At 34.1% G+C, this 21,761-nt stretch overlaps 1 protein-coding gene across 1 annotated transcript in view; it reads left to right on the forward strand.

Moving 5' to 3' along the window:
* LOC106873618 (filamin-A) overlaps window positions 1-21,761 on the forward strand; it is a 91,896-nt gene that overhangs the window by 47,158 nt on the left and 22,977 nt on the right. Inside the window, exons 16-32 of the mRNA XM_052973452.1 lie at window positions 1,316-1,489; window positions 2,579-2,689; window positions 3,843-4,055; window positions 4,927-5,100; window positions 5,980-6,100; window positions 6,755-6,905; window positions 7,541-7,730; window positions 8,548-8,792; window positions 12,618-12,665; window positions 13,319-13,339; window positions 15,132-15,243; window positions 16,257-16,397; window positions 16,965-17,093; window positions 18,200-18,373; window positions 19,094-19,255; window positions 19,702-19,905; window positions 20,813-20,972. Of these exons, the coding sequence (XP_052829412.1) occupies window positions 1,316-1,489; window positions 2,579-2,689; window positions 3,843-4,055; window positions 4,927-5,100; window positions 5,980-6,100; window positions 6,755-6,905; window positions 7,541-7,730; window positions 8,548-8,792; window positions 12,618-12,665; window positions 13,319-13,339; window positions 15,132-15,243; window positions 16,257-16,397; window positions 16,965-17,093; window positions 18,200-18,373; window positions 19,094-19,255; window positions 19,702-19,905; window positions 20,813-20,972 (2,530 nt within the window). The remainder of the gene's footprint in view (window positions 1-1,315; window positions 1,490-2,578; window positions 2,690-3,842; window positions 4,056-4,926; window positions 5,101-5,979; window positions 6,101-6,754; window positions 6,906-7,540; window positions 7,731-8,547; window positions 8,793-12,617; window positions 12,666-13,318; window positions 13,340-15,131; window positions 15,244-16,256; window positions 16,398-16,964; window positions 17,094-18,199; window positions 18,374-19,093; window positions 19,256-19,701; window positions 19,906-20,812; window positions 20,973-21,761) is intronic.

The following is a 21,761-nucleotide window of genomic DNA, read 5'->3' on the forward strand; positions in this document are numbered from 1 at the left end:
ATTGTTTTATAATATAGAGATTACTCGAAAATATTTTGAATATTACCTTTTTCCTGAGAATGGACATATGTATATCTATAAATATTACATAACAGCAGATGAAGCTATGACACCATTTATTTTCATATATATATATATACATATAAAATGATAGGTATAAAGAGATTTTATACATATATTCTGTAACAGCACTGTAAAACCGTGACACATACATACACATTTTATATATAATCAAAATAAGCAACAGGATATCAAGGGGTAATGCAGTACGACCGTTTTAAGTGGCTCCATTTAATTGAACAATGCAATCATTACATCAATTTAAATGCAGGGCTATCCTCAGCTGCATAAATAAATAAATAAAATTTTTAATCAGTTGGACACATTGATATAATTTTACTCAAATGCTCTAATAGAGCAAAAAGATGGAAAGAGTCCATATTGCTGCTAATGTAGCTAAGAATATACTACACTTCTAAGAATTGTATGAAGTTTGTTGGGGGTCATAGCTTGCAAAGGATTTTCACTTTACTTTGAGTTGTACAGATAATACCGCACTGATTTGGTGCTTCAAATCTAATTCATCTGAATCTCAATTATATATATATATATATATATATATATATACATACATGCACATGCTATTATTTAGTGTATATTTTTACTGTGGGATTACATAGTAACCATTGGGTGGAATAAATAAAGTTGAGAATCACTGTATTGGTTTCAAATGAGCATGCAGTCTTAATTACCTGAAGTAAAACAGCTTGGAGATATAGTTTCTCACTAGACCATATTTTGTAGCCTATGGTCTTTTAGTCTTTGACTGATGCTTGCACTACAACTTTTGGCGTTCAGTTTTTTAACTATATTTCTATAGAAGTTCTAGAATTTTATATTTTACTTTTCAATATTGTTTCTTGTTTTGATTGCTTTTTAATTTTTTTTAACTCCCTAAATGATTTCCAGGAACTCTTAATTTTGAAAATTAGATTTTATTAAAATTTTTTTCCTTTTAATTGGTTCCATTAAATTGCAAAAGAATTTGGGTTCATTTGTACTATCACATTTTATCTTCATGTTTAAATCTCTAATTGTATTTTCTCATGAGAAATAATGTCCAATGTATAAAATTACTTAGTTAATAGCTTTCATCTTTATATTTATTAAAAGACCTTTCTAAATGTTATGGCTATTTACAACCAGTTTTTCCCACTTCCTCAAACTGCTGCCATTTTTATCCAAGACAATACTAATCACTATCAGAATTTATTCTTCAATATTCTCATGTAATCTTTTCTTTTTCTTTGTGCAGGTGTCTTTTTGGATGCCCCAGCCAACTTCACTGTTGACGCCACTCCTGTTACAAAGAATGGTGATGGTAAAGTACGTGCTGTTGTCACAAGTCCATCTGGAGCCAAAGCTGAGCTGCCAATTGACAACAAGAAGAATGGTATTTACACTGGCTCTTACATGCCAATTGAACAAGGTAAATTGCATTTTGTTTGATCAACTCTACTAAAATATTCTGAAGAAAAATTTTGAAATTGTCAATTTTACAATATCAATCCAGAAATTTGATTGTTTCTATAATTGAATGTTTTAACATCAGCTTGCTTTGACTTCCTTAAATCAACAATTGTTTGTACGATGTTTATTATTTACGTACTCTTTACATCCAGAGTTCAAATTCTGCCAAGGTTGACTTAGCCTTTCATCCATTCAGGGTCATTAAAATAAGTACCTGTCAAGTACTGGAGTCGATGTAATCAACTATCTTTCCCAAATTTCAGGCCTATGGGGGAAGTAGATAATTGTTTTAACTGTTTTTAAAAATTAAGATGTACCAGTTCACTTATACACTAAGAATGAATATGTACCTACACTAAGGATGAATGTGTACCTACACATGCTGATACCACATAAAAAGCACCCGGTACACTTGTAGAGTCGTTGGCATTTGGAAGGGCATCCAGCCAAGGAAACCATACGGGAATAGACAATGGTGCCTGGTGTCGCAGCCAGCCTGACCAGCTCCAGTCATACTATCCAACCCATTCCAAGATTGTGAACAGGTATTAAATGATGACATACACTTATTGTGGATTCTGCTGTCAAATGACTAATGAGAGTTCTGCAACTTCTTGTTGAACAACTTACACAGGTGATATGTTTATTGTGATCAAATGTTTATGCTTCACATTAGTTCACTCCTGCCATCAAATCGGCATTATCTGTACAGGTGCATGGTGTGCCATACACCAGGTGTCAGTGATCAGTTTTGGAAATTGAAACCCCACTCTATTGATTTTGTATACAGCACCCTTACTACTAGGTTGTGTGTGTGTGTACACACACACACACACACACACACACACACACACACACACACACACACACACACACACACGCGCGCGCGCCTTAGAAAGGGATAGCATCTGAAGATATAAGATGTACTGATTGAAACCATTAATATCATAATTATAATAATTCTCAGAAGTATGAACACATTAGTAGTATTCCTTATCTGGAATGTTGTTAAATCTACAATTTGTTTTTTCTTTTAATATCCTTTTAGGTCCTTATGCTGTTGACATTTCTTATGAAAACATGCCAATTCCTGGCAGTCCTTTCAAAACAACTGCTGTTCCTGGTTGTGATCCTTCTAAAGTCAAAGCTTACGGCCCAGGTAAGATTTATTCTATGATTGTGTGTCTGTTCATTCTTTCATTTTTACATCTGATTTTCCATCCTAGCAAGAGTTAGATGAATACATATTGAAGCAGTATTGTTTAACTGCCTGATGCTCCTTATGTCACTAACCATGACCTGTTTTACAAATAGTAATTAAAAAAATTTTTTTATTCCACTTTGAGAGAACAGAGCCAAAGGACAAATACCTTTTTGATGAGGAATGTCGACAAACATTACCATCTGTCAGTCTCTTTTGCTGAAGTGCTAAATGACTGGGAAATAAATTCATTGGTCAGCCCAATGTTATAGAAAATACTTGCCAAGGTGCTGCACAGTGGGACTGAACCCCAAACTATGTAGTTGCAAAGTGAAATTTTTACACACTCAACCATGCTTGCAATTTTTAGATATTCTTTTTCTCTTATACTTTTACTCGTTTGTCTTTTGACTGGCCATGCTGGAGTATGAACGAATCGACATATTTTTTAAAGCCTAGTACTTATGGGATGTAAACCCACTAACACTGGTTATCAAGCAGTGATGGGGCACACACGCACACACACACCTGTATATACATGATGGGCTTCTGTCAGTTTCTGTCTACCAAATTCACTCACAAGGCTTTGGTCGACCTGAGGCTAAAGTAGACACTTGCCCAAGGTGCCACACAGCAGGAATGAACCTGGAACCGTGTTACCACACAACTATGCCTGCTCTTCTTGTCTACCTCTGTTGTTATAATGCTTTAAATAAGCAAAAATTTGAGCATTGTCATTTATCGCAGGCATATCAAACATGTGACCCCATGGGCTGTGTGTGACCCTTTTCAAACACAAGTGCAGCCTGTGAACAATGTTGCTAGAGGTTTAAAAATGAGAAATCCCCACCAATTTTTAATAAAAATAATTAATAATTTAGTTAACAAATATAGGAATATTGATGAGCAAATAAGATTTTAAATGATTTTACATAATGAAGAATGATGGAAAGCTTTGTAAGCACTTGTTCAAAAATATGTGGCCCACATAGCAACATGTAAGCAATGTGGCCCTTAGAGACTTTGCAGTGTGACATGCCTGGTTTATAGGATCATAAATTGCACAAAAATTGCTTGACATACAAACTTATCGAATGCATTTTGTTTCCAGGTCTTGAACGTGGTATCACTAATAAACCCAATGTGTTCACTGTGGACAGCCGTGGAGCTGGTCATGGTAACCTTGGTCTCTCCATTGATGGACCTGTCGAAGCTAAGATGACCTGCAAGGACAATCATGATGGAACATGCCAAGTTGAATACATGCCTCTTAAATCTGGACCTTATGATATTGGTGTGAAATATGGTGATAAACATATTCCTGGTAAGTTTAACTAAAATTCTACATTAAACCATGACTTTAAGTTTTTGTTTTTTTGTTTTAATTTTAAGCTGATTATGAAAGCCAAGTAATTAGTATTTTATAATTACTATATTACTAGAGGTAAAGACTCCCTTTGGTCATGAATGACCATGGAATTGCACCTAGAAAGTTCCCCTCCAAGGCACAAGTCCTGGCAAAGTTGTTTTATGGAAGATCAGCAGTCACCTATGCATACCAGCCTTCCTTCTTCACGCCACCAATGTTATCCAAGGGAATGGCAAAAGCCGATACAGCTTGGCACCAGTGACTTCAAGACTCATTTCTACAGCAGTGAGAAATAAAGTATCATGCTCAAGAACACAACCTGGTCTACAATACACAAAATATTTCAAAAATTATTAGTGCAATTATTTCACATCAAGTTGGCATGGCCTGTGTCATGAAACTGGCATGTAAAAGGCACTCTTTACACTCTTGGAGTGGTTGGCATTAGGAAGGGCATCCAGCCATAGAAACCATGCCAAATCAAACTGGAACTTGGTGCAGCTCTCCGGCTTACAAGTTCCAGTCAACTCATCTAACTCATGCCAGCATGGAAAGCACACACTAAATGATGATGATGATGATATGAAAATATAATGGGACTTTTTAAAACATTGAATGGCTATAGGGAGATCCAGTAGAATAAAATAGGAATCGGTCTATAGGCAAAAAATGGCTGAAAACTACTGATATAGAGGTTCCTTAATCAGGAGTTAGTGGGGATAAAGTTCTATGCTTCTTCTGAAACCATATGCAATAAATAATCCCCTTGTTCTAAAGAATCCTTGGATCATTTTTCAACTTTTTTTCCAACATTTTCATCTTTCAGGCAGTCCATTCCATGTACCAGTTGAGACTCCAGTTGATCCTAGCAAAGTGAAATGCCAAGGTCCTGGTGTTGATACTGCTAAAGGAGTCAAACCCAAGGAACCAACATCCTTTACCATTGATACTAAAGAAGCTGGAGATGCTCCACTTGAAGTTACTGTCACTGACAAATTTGGTAAAACTTCCTTTTCATACCTTTTCTACTCTTTCTCTTTCAATTTTTTCCTTCACTCCTACTCTTTTATTTTTAGACTCTCTGTCTCTTTCCTTCTCTCTCTCCCTCCCTTGCTCTTTTCTTTTTTTATTTCTTCTTTCATTTTGTCCTATTAAAGAATGACAAGATAACCCTTCTCTGAATCTCAATGTATTATACAACCAATGCCTACCCCCTGTTACCATAATGTTGGATCAGAAGGAGATTGATCTTTCTCCCACTTAGCAGAGGTAGCTAACAGTTGGAAATTCAATTCTGCTGGCAGGAAGAAGGGGAAAAAATAAATCAAATCTGTTACTTAGTGGCAAGCTTTGCCTCTATGTGGTTCTTAATTTGTTATATCGGAGACTTTGAGAGAGGCGTTTGCCAATACCATAGTTCAATGCTAATAAAACATTTCAGCTATCAACTTGAACAGTTAATATTCTCTTGAGTCAACCTTATATACACATGTTCATGCATAATGAGCAAATGTCTTATATAACTTATGGTTGACCAATTCCTTGTGAGTGAAAATTGGTTGACAGTAGTTATATGGAAGTGTTGTATGTGCAAGTGTTTGTCTCCAAATGTCTTTGCATTGATACCATTGGAGGCAGTGATGAGGTTTTTCACATAAACAATGTCTAGTGCTCATTGGTTTGATGTGCAAAGACCAATGAAATAAAATAGCTTACATAATAGCCAGGTATGGGTTGGCATCAGGAAGAGCATCCAGCCATAGAATGCTACCTTGAGTACTTGTCCAACCCTAGCATTAGAAATCTGATTGTAAAATGGTGTGTGTATGTATAAGAGCAATACAGACTTTTTATCAAAGTGTAAATTCTCTATATCTAGGTAAGAGACCAGCTGAAGTTCATCCTATCGAAGAAGGTGTTTTCAAGGCTAATTACACAGTACCTGAAGAAGGTCCATGCCAACTTGATGTGAAATATGCTAACCAACATGTGCCAAAAAGGTAAATTCCTTTTATTGCTAATTAGTAACAATAAACATATAGTTTATTAAATATTCTTCATTCCAGATCCATCCTGTCATTTCCACCCTCTCTGTAGCAAAAAAGCTGTTCTGGTTTGTACCCTGCTCTGTGGCCCCTTATCTTGTAGCATGAAGTCACCTTTCTTGAAGCTTGTAGTCCTGCAAGCTGCATGGAAACCTCAGTAGTGCTGGTATCATTGAAAATAGCACCCAGTAACTTTGTTGGTGTTAGGGATGGCATTTCGCCATAGAAACCATGCCTAAATAAACACTGGAGAATGATGATGATGATGATGCAGCCCTGAGCTGGAGTAACATGAAATGCCCTGCTCATGAACCCAATGTACTGCTCAGTCCTGGAATTGAGCCTACAGTCTTATAACTGCAAACCCAACTCCTAACCATTAAGTCATTATCATCCTCACATTAGAGAAAGTACCAAGTCAATTATAATTGACTATACCCCTGTTGTTTAAAAAAAATACAAAATGTGATCTTATGTTCAAAATCAATAATAATCACCTTTTTTTTTTCTTTTTTTTTTTTTTTTTTTTTTTTTTTTTTGTGTTTATGATTATCTCCATAAAACAAATGTATGTTTTCACCATTTACATTTTCAATTGTTATTTTCCAGTCCATTTAATATGCCTGTTAAACCAGGTTTTGATCCAAGTAAAGTCCGTGTTTATGGTCCTGGGGTGAATGATGTCCCTGCTAGTCTTCCTGTGTCATTCTGCATCGATACCACTGAGGCAGGAATTGCAGACTTAGAAGTGTCAATTCAGGTAAATATATTTTAACTAGTGTCATTAGTGATGTGGCAGGTAATTTTGTAAGTATTTTTCCACTATGGGTAATTTCAGGAAATATAGCATACATACAATAATTTAAATTTATCAAATTTCTTTGTGTTTATACAAAATGAAATAAATACTAATTCTTAAAATAAAAATAAAACATTTCTCATTTACATAACTCCTCCCATTATTTCTCTTTATATCCACTCCTTTTCTTCTTTTCATTGTGTGAAACATTGCTTGACTCATTATCTGCCACTAAGCTTAGTATTTGCACTCATCCCACATCTCCTAACTCTCTGTATCTGTCTTTTATCCTCTCCCCATCCTCTACATGATGTAAAGTGTAACTGGAGAAACCAATCAACCAGCCAACATTTATGCCGTCACCTATTATTGTATTGGAATTACTTTCACAGGGGTTTCAAATTTTCTTTCCAATAATCACCTTTTAATTTAAAGTAATTTTTTTTTTAAAGAAATTAGTGTGTTGCAAATTTCTGATTAAAGAATTTTATTATCCATTACATCTCACAACACCACTATCGCGTATTTGCACAACACTACCACACATGCGCACATACAATTTGTGATACTTAACGAGTTTACTTTATTTTAAATAGAGACCAGACGGCACGTTCGTTAAACCGATCATCCATGACAATGGTGATGGCACATTTAATGTTACTTACACTCCTGAAGATCTTGGTGTCTATACAATCAAAATCAAATTTGGTGGCGTTGAGATTCCAACCAGCCCCATCAAGGCTTGTTCTAAACCCACAGGAGATGCCAGCAAATGTAAAATTACAAGTGAGTATACAGCTTCTTCCAACAGAAATTGTTATAGGATAGTAGGGCGAAAGCCAGTCACTTACTTTGTACAACTGTTCTTTGCTTTCTGATCTTCCAGTTTATACATTTACAATTTTTTACAAGAATTTTCTATGGGATCTGAAAAAATTAATTTTGAAAAATTCTAAAATTTTCACATAACCTACTTTTAAAAAAATAAAAATATGAACTTGTGCATTTATATTTGTTAGAAATCATTATAATTATAAATTGAATCCTAAATACATTTATTAAATACATTACTCTTATCTTGCTTCTATAATGTATTGCCTGGTATCTATATTAAATATGTTATGTACTATGTTAATTATGAGGTCTGTTAAAGCCGCTACATCTCTCTCTCTAAAATTGTTTGGTCTTGTAGTTATACTGGTTAGTCCACATTACTTCATAAGGAGCTTAGGGTTGGTTTTCCAGTTCCTCTGGTGTATATATTCCTCCCTGGATGGGATTCCAGTCCATTGTAGGATTACTCATTTTTACCAGATGAGTAGGCTGGAGCAGCATAAAATGAAGTGTTTTGCTCATCACCTGGTCCAGGAATCAAAACCAGTCTTACACCCTAATTACTAAGCCATGCTCCTCCACATTGTATTTATACTAGTAATTATAATTATTAAATTAGTTAAATTAATTGTTCACTAAATCCACTCCACTTCCCTCTCTATCTCTCTCTAAAAATGTACTTCTGTCTTGTACTTCTGTTATAAATCATTATTATTATCATAATCATTGATCAGTAATAACCCGATTGTTTTATGCTGTTTGTTTACAGAGGGTACAGAAAAAACTGTTATGGTCAAAAAGGAAACTGTCATTACTGTTGATGCTTCACAGGCCGGTACCGGTAAAGTTACCTGCCGTATCCGTGATTCTAATGGTCATGATATTGATATTGACATCATTGAGAATCCCGATGAAACCTTCAGTATTCAATTCACACCACAGTTTCCTGGAACCTACTCCATCAGCATTCAATTTGGTGGACAAAGTATTCCAGATGGAAAATACCAAGTTGAAGTAAGTCTCCTTATTTTGCCTATTGTTCCATGTGGTAAACAAATTAGGGTATTTTATTTGGGTGGATGGTGTTAGTGGTGATGGATCTTTTTCATCTTTATGACAAGAAGTACCCTTGTTGTTTCTGAAAGAAATTCTTCAGAGTTTTTAGTCAGTATGGTTTCAATGTCCACTTTTCTATAATTGCATAGTTGAAACAATTCATTGAGACAGATTTTCTTTGGTCAGATACTCTTCCAGTCACCAACCCTTACCTGTTTCCAAGTAAGGTGATATCTCCTCTTGGCAAGATATCTTTCACAGAACAATACTGCTTGTGTGGCAGTGTGACTCATACATAAATGAACTTCTTTCAGTTTCTGACTTCCACATCCACTCAAAAAGGCTTTGGTCAGCCCAGGGTTGTGGAAGAAGACTATACTTGCCCAAGGTGTCACACTCTGGGACTGAACCTGAAGCTATGTGGTTGGAAGCTAATGTCTACACCTTAATTATTGCTGCAAAGAAAATTTTTCCCATTTTAATTTTGTATTTGACCGAAGAAAAGTAAAATGGTGGGATTCATTGGTAGGTATTCCCTAAAACAGATAAGCAATCCAAAAAAAGGTTTCTGCATTTAAAAAAAGAAAACCTAAAAATAAACTTTTGTAATGGACCCATCAAATTATCAGTTATTCAGTTTTCCCAATAATAGATTGATATTTGTTTATATAATCTTGATAAAAGATTTCTTTATTTTTGGAAACTATAACAATGATAAAGAACTATTTTAGAGAGGTTGTATTCTCTTCTCCAATTCATTAGTTGGCTAACCCGGTTCAAGAAAGCTTCTTTATTTTTGGTGCTGCTTTCTTTTCTCTTCATGGACTCTAACAAATATTCTATGAAGTACAAATATGGATCCCCCAGCCAGGTGTGTAAAATTAACAATCTTATGAGAAGGAAATTTTCTGTTATTCTTTCGTTAATGATTTCTGAAGTACTACTTAAGCCAGTTTGTTAAAATGTCAGAGACTGGATTTGTTTCTATTCCATTGTACCACGCTGCTGACAATCAAATCAGCTAATGTTGGACAAGTCTTTTTAAACATGGTTTAAACAAAAAATTTTTAAATTTTATTTTAGAAACATAATGGTGCAAGAGATAGCTTTCAGTTGAACTATCTTTTGTTTTATTTGATATTCGATGAAAATATCATGATATTTAAAATTTAGAAATGCCAAATTACTACGCTATCAAGTTTACCATATTCTAAGAATACCAAACTAATAAATTTTTTAATGGTTATGATTTGCATGATAAATGCAGAATAACAATCTTCTCTTCCTTCAGTTTAGAATATTTCTAAAACATTTTAATTTGGTGGTTTTAAAAAAAAAGTGTTTTTTCTCATTTGGTTTTTAGTTTTGTACTAATTCTACTAATTTGTGTGAATGAAATAAATCCCAATAACACCATATCTTCATTTTCTCCCCAATCTTTTTGTGTGTGTTTGGGGGTGGACACGGAGTTTGCGGCATGCTTGAAAGTAATTCATGTTTCTATTTTATCTAATTAAGAATAATTTATTAATTAAAAACAGAAATTCTATTCTTCCAATTAAGTCCAACATTTGATGGTGTGGCCACATCCTATATGCCCACATGCATTGCATACATATTTATCGTTCCCAAGAAATGCGTTTTAAAGTTATCATTATACAACAACTGCATACTGCTTGATAGTTCAACTCTGCTATAAATATGACTTAACCATTTTGGAATTTTTATTCCTGGTTTTACATATCATCTGCAGATACTTGCTTTTGCTAATTCTTCAGCATGACATACTCTTTTCCTCTTTCTCTCTCACTATATATATACATATATATATATATATATGTATGTATATATGTATTTATTATGTTATGTTATGTTTTTGTAACTGTTACCTGCTGTACATGTATTGTAAACTATAACACTGGTTTCACCCACATAGATTTACTTTTGGAATCTATCCAAAATACCTTAGAATGGCATGGCCTTTGTGAAGGGCAGTAGCCATACATTATCTCTTCTCAGGCTATTTTAGATTTTCTTTTTTTTTACCATTAAAACATGCAAACTTTCTCCATTCCACCCACTCTAGAATTAGTGTTGTTAGGCTTGCATTATTTTTTCTCCTTTCAGTTAAAATTTTAAAAATTTAGTCATTTGATTTTTACTAGCATTAATTTCATATCAAATTCACTTAGCCTTGGGTCAAACTTGAACAAAGCTATGGCCAAAAGCATTCCAGCTGTGACCATCTCATCTTTATAGAAGCATCTTGGACTTCATTATCTTCCTTGTAAGACAGTTGATTTGAGGAAGATTTGGCTGCTATTTATATCGTGTGTCCATGCAAATATCCTCTTTGTCAACTTGAGTCTACTCGTGGTAAAATAAGTTGAAGCAAAATTGCATCAAGAGTGCTTATATGATGATCTATCTACTAAATAGCTTGATATTAGGGTGTTGCTCTAAACTAAAAACATTTGTTAATCATGCAGTGCTCCTCCTGCTTCAAGTATTTAGCTGGACCTTGAACTATACCTAAACATGGTACTTATTTACTGTTAGCTTCACTAAGCCAAGCAGTTATGTGCTCATTGAATGCACTCTGTTAGTTCTATTGGCTACTTGTTGCCTCTTTCTTTTGTTAACTGAGCCAGTTGCATTTCTTGTATGCAATCAGTTAATGCTACCAGCATGCAAATGTGTGTATGTATGTGTAGTAAAGTCTTACAATTATTTCTTTTGTTGAAGAAATCTGTTAAATTAGTGGGTTCTGTTATGGCAGTGCTAAGATAACACCTAAAAGAATTAGAAGAGGACTAACAGTTCTTAAATTCTGAAGTGACAAATTTGTATAAAATAAAGGACCTACCTCACATTGAGAATTATTTTTTTAAATATTTTGAATTTTGTCTTCAGTATGAATGGAGTTGGGGCACCTAATTTATGTGCTGTGTAGTACTCTAGTTTAGAATGTAGTTATTGTGTTTTGATAAGAGTGTGACCAGCTGTTTAGAACCAAAGTATTTATTGGCCTTGAAGAGAAATCTTTTTCCTTTCTTTGTTATGCTATATGGTATAAATCATGCATGGCCCTTTTAAGCAGTCTGGTAGAGAAGTTATTTAACCAAGCATGTAGTATCGGCTGTTAAAACTATCTAAATGTTACATCAGTCTAATGTTTATGCAATTCATAAAACTTTAACTGTTATTCCAAATTCTTTAGTCAAGCTGCATAGTTATCAACTTAATTTTGCATTCATACTAGATGTGCTAAGCAAGAGATGGTTACTTAACATTCTGTTGCTTCTAAGATGCTCGTGATTAGCCAAACAAATGACTTTTTACCTAATTTCCTGAAAATGTAAATATTTATATATATTTGTAAAATCTTAATTCCACTGACACTGAAAGTATTGGTTCTAAGAAGACCAACCAAACTTCTCACTTCACTAAATTTAAAAACTTGCCTGAGAAGCATGCACGATTTTCTTTTTAATGGTTTGCTTTAAAATTATAGAGTGTATATATTTAAAAAATAATACAATTCACATTGTCTCTTTGTATATAATTATTTTTGTTGACTACTGTGTTCTATGTTGTAAATGTTTATAATGTAATATATATATGTGTGTAATATATACATATTGTCACTTGTACACTGAGGCACATCCTGCTGGTGTAGAAATCTCATTGGGGTCCTTTATCACAATGGGCCCCTATATATTGCATGTCTTGCATGAAAGCTCGTTTCTTGACAATTTTCCTATTTTGCGTGTTCCCCTATAGGCAGTTGACTCTGCAGACTATGAGGTTTACCTTGAAACTAAAGAGAAGGTAAGTACAACATTAATTGGTATTTTATACTGTAGCTCTATGAATTAGTTACCTCTCAGATTTCAGCCTCTCTTTATAGATGATCCTAGAATTTCTCCATAGTTTAGTGTTAGCAAAAGTCTTTTAGCTCCCTTTCTATTTCTGTTCGTGGATGCTACACCATTTACCTTCCTATTTCATCTCAATTCTGACCAAATCTCTGCATGATAGTTTCCTTCAATAAATGGTTAAAGTCCTCGTTTTTTTGCCAATCCTTAGTACTGGAGGCAAATGTTTTTATTTGAAACATTTACAGTGCTCGGTCAACCTTGAAACCTATACATTTTATCTCCATTCCACTCTCAATCCTTGTCTGTCCATATCTTCTGATATTTCAAAAGCGAGAGAAGGTTGAACAGTTGATTATTCATTTTCTACATGAACTCTTGCATTTTAGCTTTTCTGATTCTCATGCTATAACCAATCTCTCGTCTCCCTTCTTTCCTATTCTGAACATACCATCTCATGTCTTTTAAATGGCCATATCAAATATCACTGGTCATCCTACCTTCATATCTTTATTAATTTTCCTGCGTCATATCTCCCTATATCTTATCCTTGTAACTATTGTTTATTAATTTCAAATTTATCGCTAAAATTGATTTATCTTTCAGGTTCTTTGTCCCCAACCTGTGGTCAGTCAACTGCAATTTTTTTTTAACTTAACAAAAATTTTAAATTATTAAACCTATTTTCTCTTTAATATTACAATTCTATGGACATTAGCTTTCCACTGTGTGTAAAACACAATGTAATTGTCTTGTGAGTGATTAACTTAATATTTTTTAAATAATTTCCACCACAAATCATGTTTATTACTAACTTGTAATTAATGCTAGAACACAAGTTTATTTTGGCTTTAAAGCACCAGTTATTCAATTACAAATTAATATGGAATATATATTAGGAGTGTGTGTGTGAGTGAGAATTTTTCATGCAGTTATAAACTTCAGAAAAATCTTTCACTTGTAGCATAAATTAGCATAAATTTAATACCTTTTTTTTTTTTTTTTTTTTTTTTTTTTTTTTTTTTTGTAAGACCTATCTGGAATCATCAACCATGTGTTGAAAGTCATCTGATTGATTTTTTGCAATGAATCTATTTGTATTCACGTTTTATTAGTCATTAGTATTAATTAGGTGAAGCAAGTAGATGTTATTACATTTTAATGTCCTTTTTGAGTTCACATTAGCTAATTAACTTGATGAGTAATGTTAGAAGCTTGTTTCAATTTTCCTTTTGAATTCATATACAATTTATTTTTTACTGTTGCAAGCTCAGTCCATTAGTATGTAAGAATGCACCTATTAAGGGTTGCTGGTGTAGGAGTCTTAAAAGGAAAACTAAAATATTTCAATTGTTATTGGAGTTAGGGTTAGCATGCTGGATTTGGAGTACACCTTCCTATTGCCTTATTTCCATTAAAATATACAGTAATTGTTTCTATTGAGTTTTTGACAAACTACAAGTAATTTTGTAAAATGCCTATCCTTATTAAGTTGGTGTTTGAAATCTTAGGTTTCAGTTGCTTCAAAACAGAAAATTTTAATCCTAATACCAGGAGTAGTTTCAGACAGTTTTGATCTTTGTGTGTATAATAGCTAATTTTGGATTTATCAATTATTAAAGTTATCATTTTGATTTTTTTTTTTTTTTTTTTTTTTAATATATGGGGAAGGGTAATAGTTAATTGAATCAACCCCAGAGTATTAGTGGTATTTAACCGAGTCCCCCTTCTCACAAAAGGATGAAAGAAATATAACTCAAAAGTGTTAACTTAAGAGTGTAGATAAACAAACAAAAAAACTGTTAAAAGTATTTTCTTTACTGCTCTAGGATTCCTACATATACACCACATTTCCATTTACTGATACTAGTACAGAACAAGGCAGCAAGCTGGCTGAATCCTTAGCTTACTGGGTAAAATACTTAACAGCATTTCTAAGTTCAAATTCCATCATAGTCAACTTTGCCTTTCATACTTTCGGATTCGATTAAAATAAGTACCAGTCGAGCACTGGAGCCAGTGCAATCAACTCCTTCCCTCCCAGAAATTGCTGGACTTGTGCAAAAATTTAAAACTGATATTGGTACAGTAGACTTATTTAGAAGTATATTGGAATAATGAATTGAATACTTGATGCTGGTTTTGTGTGGATATTGTCATATTTGGTGTCTTTATTAAATTACTACAAATCCAAACTAAGAGTATATACTATCATACACTTTTAATTCATAACAGTTGTGTTTTCACTGGCTTTTAAGTCAGCTACTTTCACTAATAATAATCACCTAAAACTACCAATACTTTAACTAATGTTTTAACCAATGCTTTAATTTACCTCCTGTGGGCGCTGTGGAATAATCTATTATTCATTCAGATATTCAATTCTGACCACCCTTCCTTTCTCTATTTTTCATTTTAGGTTGATGATATTATCAAACCAGTTAAGGTTGATGAAGTCCAGAGTGCTCCTGCACCATACCATCCATTAGATTTCTGCATCCCTGTTGGTCCAGTTTTCAACTTTGTCTCAGGTTAGTATATATATATATATATATATGTATATATATATAAATTTTTCTTTCTCGTAACATATGGCTGTGTGGTTAAAAAGCTCAAGTTTGCCATCACAACCATATGATTTTAGGTTTAGTCACACTGCATGGCACCTTGGGAAAATGTATTCTTCTATAGCCCCGAATCAACCAACAATATCTTGTATGTGAATGGACACATTTTCATGGAAGATTGGAAACTGACAACACTTGTATGATGATGACACAAATATGCAATGCCACGATGAGGAAGTACACATGCACACACACACCTTTCGGTTTCTATTAGATTCAGTCATAATACTTTGGTTGAGTAGAAAACACTTGCCTGAGTTCCATACAGGAGACTGAACCCAAAAACATGGAATTGGGAAGTAAACTTCTTAACCATAAGACCATGCCTGATCTTTGAATTCATATGATTATAGTTATGGTCACTAATAGTTTCATTGTCAGATCAGTGAAAAGTAAAATGAAGTAGTTTAGTAAACCATGACCAGAAATATCTCGTTTCAGTTGAGACCTTAAATATCTAATAAAGAACTCTACATTGGCTCTTTCTGGCTTTTCTAACAAGTAATCTAAAGGATTTATTTTCATTTATTATATTGAATCATTGACATCATCATAGTTTTTAATGTCCACTTTTCCATGCTTGCATTGGTTGAATGGAGTTTGAGACAGATTTTCTGTAGCTGGATGTCCTTCCTGTTGCCAGGCAAAGTAATATTTCTCCATGGCCAAATATGTTTTCATAGAAAATTGGAAATGGACACCACTTTCATGATGGTGACATTCATTTATGACTATCAAGTGATGTCAAAATATGAAGAGACAAACCTGCATACACACAACGGGCTTCTTTAAATTTCCATTTACCAAATCCACTTACAAGGTGTTGGTGAACACCAGGGCTATAGTAGATACTTGTTGAAGATGACAATACAATAATAATTTTGTATTTTCTCACATTTTGTTTTTTATTCTCTTAGGTCACATTATCACTCCTTCTGGTAAGAAGGTTTATCCCAAAATTGAAGACAACAAGAATGGTACCGTTGGTGTTCGTTACCAACCAACTGAAGCTGGTTTGCATGAGCTTCACATCCAGTACAACAATGAACCCGTCTATGGTGAGATTACCATTTTTTTTTTTTCTTTGTGCACCTTCTTTGTTTCCATATTTTTCTTCTTTTTAAGGCAGCTAGCTGGCAGAATCATTAGCATGCCGGACAAAATGCGTAGCAGCATTTCATATGTTTTAACATTCTGAGTTCAAATTCTGGCATGGTCAATTTTGTCTTTCATCCTTTCGGGGTCAGTGAAATAGTACCAGTTGAGAACTTGAGACCATGTCACCGACTAGCTCCCTCACAAAATTTCAGGCCTTGTGCCTATATGAGAAAGGATTATTATTATGATTTGGAAAAATTGTTCGAGCATCAGACACAGTCTCTCTAGATTCTGAAGAGAATCCTGCTAGGGTCAACTTCGCCTTTCATCCTTCCAGGGTTAAAATAAAGTATGCTGTGAACTGGGCTCAACAATGCTGACTATTTACAGCCTTATGCCTTTATTACAAATTATTTTAGGCTCGTGTTAACTAATTCTTTCTCTTACCAAAAATAGAAATTCATCTGGAAATTTATCTACTTAGCCATTTTCACATGTATAATTTCTTTTGTTTTCTTTGTTAACAGGAAGTCCCTTCCATTTCCACGTGGATGCAATTAACAGTGGCCAAGTCACTGCACATGGACCTGGTCTTACACATGGTGTCGTCAACGAATCTGCTGTCTTCACCATTGTTACTAAAGATGCCGGCGCAGGTCAGTTTGATTCTTTTCTTTCTTTCAATTTTATTGTACTTTTTTGTTTACAAAAGCTTTTAGTTTTAATTCATGAATAAAACACAATGTTGGAATTTAGAATCATGTAATCTAAATTCTATACATATCATCCTTTGATGTCTACTCATCCATATTTGCATAGGTCAGATGGAATTCATAGAACCAGATTTTACTGTGATCGGGTGCTCTTCCTGTTACCAACCCTCAGTTGCTTTGAAGAAAGTTAATATTTTGTCATGACCAAGTGCTTTCATGGAAGAGTGGGAACTAATGGCACTGCGTATATGATGTGACACTTGTTTCACAATCGTCATGCAGTGACAAGACTAGAGATCAAACATGCATACATACGATAGGCTTCTTTTAGTTTCTATCTACCAAATTCACTCAAAGCTTTGATCTCTCCAGGGCTGTAGTAGACATTTGTCCAAGTTGCCATGCAGTGGGACTGAACCCAAGACCATGTAACTGAAAAGTCATTTAAAAAATTCTTGTGAATCAAGGGATTCTCAAAGCAGATACTATAAAATTCCATATATAGAACACTACCATGCATCATGTATAAAACACTTCTCAATTGTTGAACCAAATTGACTTTAAAACCTTATAGTCGAGAAAGTTGTGGCGAAAGAGTACAGCAGGGTTCGCCACCATCCCCTGCCGGAGCCTTTCGGAGCTTTCGCTCAATAAACACTCACAACGCCCGGTCTGGGAATCGAAACTGCGATCCTATAACCGCGAGTCCGCTGCCCTATCCACTGGGCCATTGCGCCTACAATACTAGAGTATACTATAAACCAATATAATAGTTTATATTTCATTCTATAAAATAGATGTATAATAATCTAAATAATGAACCTTTTAATACTTTGTTGTGGATTGGGATGATTAAAGGAAAAAAAAAAAAGGGTGTATTAGATACATGTTGTTTTACAATAGTTCTGTATGTCAATTACATAAGTCTCAATGATATGAAGAATAAAGCACAACTCTGTTTAAATTATTTTTACCCTTGTTTCTACAATGATTTCCTATTTGTTGCTCGGAAGAGGACTAATGAGAATGATTTTTTTTTTTCATTTCAGGCGGTTTGTCCTTGTCCATTGAAGGTCCTTCTAAGGCCACTATTAACTGTGTGGACAACAAAGACGGTACATGTACAGTTAGCTACTTGCCTACAGCTCCTGGAGAGTATTGTATTACTGTCAAGTTTGCTGATAGCAACATCTCTGGATCACCATTCAAACCAAAGATCACACGTACGTTGAAACTTTGTATAAATACATATATATTGCCATCAATATTATTTATTCATTTGGTAACATCGTCCAGTTTGTGAAACATTGGCGGGGGTTATTTCAGAAATTTTAAACTAATTATTGTTATATCTTTTAGTAAGCTTAATTGAATTAAAAAAAAAAAACTTAGATAAAGTCCTTTTTGTTGAGTTGAAAATATATTTTAGTTTCCAATCCATACTGGACTTTGTCAATTAATTTTGTTTCAGTCAAATATTTGAGTCTGTTGTGAAAGTTAAGCTTTATGCTTTCATGAATTGATAGAATACATAAAGTATCCAAATCCTGCTTTAGGTGCAGATAGAACTTCTCTTGAACAGAACATTTATAACAAGTTACATTCCCCACCTTGCAAAAAGAAAATGCCAGTTACTTATTCCTTAGAGTTAGCTGACCTGAAATCATGTAGAATTGTGTTCAGTTCAGAAATAAAATACAAACTGCTTGCTGGAGATGTGAACTTTTGTCTTATAATTTAATAGTTGAAATAACTCATTCCCTATTTATCCACTGGTCCATTTTCACATGCATATCATTAAAAAAAATCTAAGATTAGTAAATTTCGTAACTCCTTTCAGTTTTAATAAATTAAATGAAAATACTTCTAAATTATTTCAGAGAAGAAAGTATCTAGCCTTAAATCCTTTTAATTTATCAAATTGTTTCTTTGTTTATTTACAGCAAGTGAACCAAGGAGGAGAGCCCAAATATCTGTTGGTAGCAGCAGTGAAGTATCTCTGAAGGTCACTGAAACTGACATAACTAATCTAACTGCAATGATCAAGACCCCATCTGGCAAAGAGGAACCTTGCATTTTGAAAAAGCTGTCCAACGGTCACTTAGGTAACTATAACCGTTTGCATTGACTATCTACCCTCACTTTACTGACTGTCTGCCTGCACTTCACAGACCATTTTCCATAGCATATATCATAAGATAGGCAGCATATTTGCTCACCTTTGATTTGAAATAATTTTGTTACAGCTTAAACTAAAAGCTCTATATCATAACCCATTTAAAGCTAGGTACAACCTATGGAAGAAAGCTATAGTAGCTTTGTCAAACTTAATCATCTTCAATTTTAAAGACACTTCAATTTTATTAATTTCACCTTTTTATATTATATATGATGCACAGACACTTATGTATTCTAGATTCAGTAGGGTGTATGTATAAAGAATTATATACATTTTATATCTGTATTTGTACATGTAACTAATCCTGATTATGCCTTTGTGTTATATTCTACATATGTATTTCATCCATATTGTACTGCCCTTATTTTTCAGGTATTTCATTCACACCACATGAAGTCGGAGAGCATCTCGTCAACGTCTACCGCAACGGACAACACATTGCAAGCAGTCCATTTAGGATTTATGTTGGTGAAGGAGAGTTGGGAAATGCTGGAAAGGTGAAGGTGACTGGCCGTGGAATTGTTGAAGGAATGGCAAATCAAGTCAATGAATTTACTGTCAATACCAAAGAAGCTGGTGTGTACAATTTGATTTTTATTGTTCTTAAGATAGACAAGGGGACATCTGTCCCCTCTGAACTTTGGAGGCCTCTTAGTTATGTATAGGAAAATCATAAGTAATATTGGAGATCCTGAATGTCGTAGTTCTGGGTTGGTGGGAATTGGTTGAAGTGTTTAGTGTGACATCTGGATAAGGAAGTACATGATTAATGGAGATGGTATGCAAATTGCTTGTTCAGAATGTCAGAAGTTGTTGTAGTACAGTTGATCCTTTATAAGTAAGGTATCATTTTTTGCATTTCAGTGGTCCTCGCATATCAAAAGCTAAAAACTATAAGACCTTTTTATCATGTCCGATTGTAAAGTTTCTCTTTTGTGAGTGGTGTCCACTTAGTTGTTAATGAAGATGTCTGATGTGATGTGCCGCTGGCACAGGTGTTTTTATGTACCACTGGAATAAGTGCAAATTGTGACACTGGCATTGGCTTGACTTATGATTTCACTTGGCTTGACAAAGCTTCTGTGTATGTGTGTGTGTGTGTATATATATATATATATATATATATATATATATATATATATATATATATATATATATATATATAAATAAATAAAGGGCTTCTGTCTATTAAATCCAATCACAAGATGAGGCTTTAGTTAGCCTGGAGCTATAGTAGAAGACACCCGCTCAAGATGCCATGCAGTGGTACTGAACCCAAAGCCATGTAGTTGGGAAGCAAACTTATTGCCTCACAGCCATGCCTCTACTTTCTGTTTCATAGATCATTAACTTCTGTGTTAATTTTGTTCTAAATATATTTTCAAATCTCAAGCTAAAAGGAACGGTGGAAGTTTTTTTTTTTTCTTTTTTTCTTGGAATATGCCACAGGGATTTTACATAAGAGATCATTATATTCTTTCAGGCTATGGTGGACTTAGCTTGTCCATTGAAGGTCCCAGCAAGGCAGATATTGAGTGTAAAGACAACGATGATGGTACATGTGGTGTTACTTACAAACCCACAGAACCTGGTACCTACATCATTAACATCAAATTTGCTGATGTCCATGTTCCAGGTAATTAGTGTTCATAATTTAAATTTTTTGTTTTTGTTACTAAAATGTTATTCCACATTGCATTCATTTTTTTTGTTCTTTGTAATGGCATTTAGCAGAATTAAAAGAGCATAAAAAAATACCTTATGGTGTTTTGTTATATCCATTTACATTGTCGCTCAATGTTGCCTTTTGGTCTTTTTGAGGTGATTGATAAATTCAAGAACCACCAGAATATTGGCAGTAAGATGGAAATTTAATCAATTTAGACACCCTTTCTATCCCCAACTGCTCTCCTAAGAATACCAGATGCATTTTTTATGGTACCTGCACTAAGAGTTGTCATTCTCTCAAAATAAGTGTCTTAACACTTATTTTGTCTCTACTCATTAGTGAACTGCTTCACACTAGTGAAGTTGCTTTGTACCACATAAGATTAAGTCCTCACAAAAAATCTATATCGTTTCTTAGTTTCCATGCTTCAGGTGGAGTTTATTGAAGCAGACTTTCTCTGATTGGACACCCTTCCTGTTGCCATTTGTCACTGGTTTCTAAACAGTGATATTTCCTCTTGACCAAACATGTTTTCATAAAATATTCGGAATGAACATTTATTTGCAACAATCACATGACATCAGGTGAAGGAGACACAAAAATATGCACAATGGGCTTTTTAGAGTTTCCATCTACAAAGTTCATTTAGAAGCTTCTCGCTGGCTTGGGGCTATAGTAGAAGACACTTGCCCAAGGAGCCATGCAGTGAGACTGAACCCAAAACTACGTGGTTGGAAAACAGATTTCTCAAACACTATCACAT

The sequence above is a fragment of the Octopus bimaculoides genome, chromosome 15, assembly GCF_001194135.2.
Source record: "Octopus bimaculoides isolate UCB-OBI-ISO-001 chromosome 15, ASM119413v2, whole genome shotgun sequence".
Lineage (NCBI taxonomy): Eukaryota > Metazoa > Mollusca > Cephalopoda > Octopoda > Octopodidae > Octopus > Octopus bimaculoides.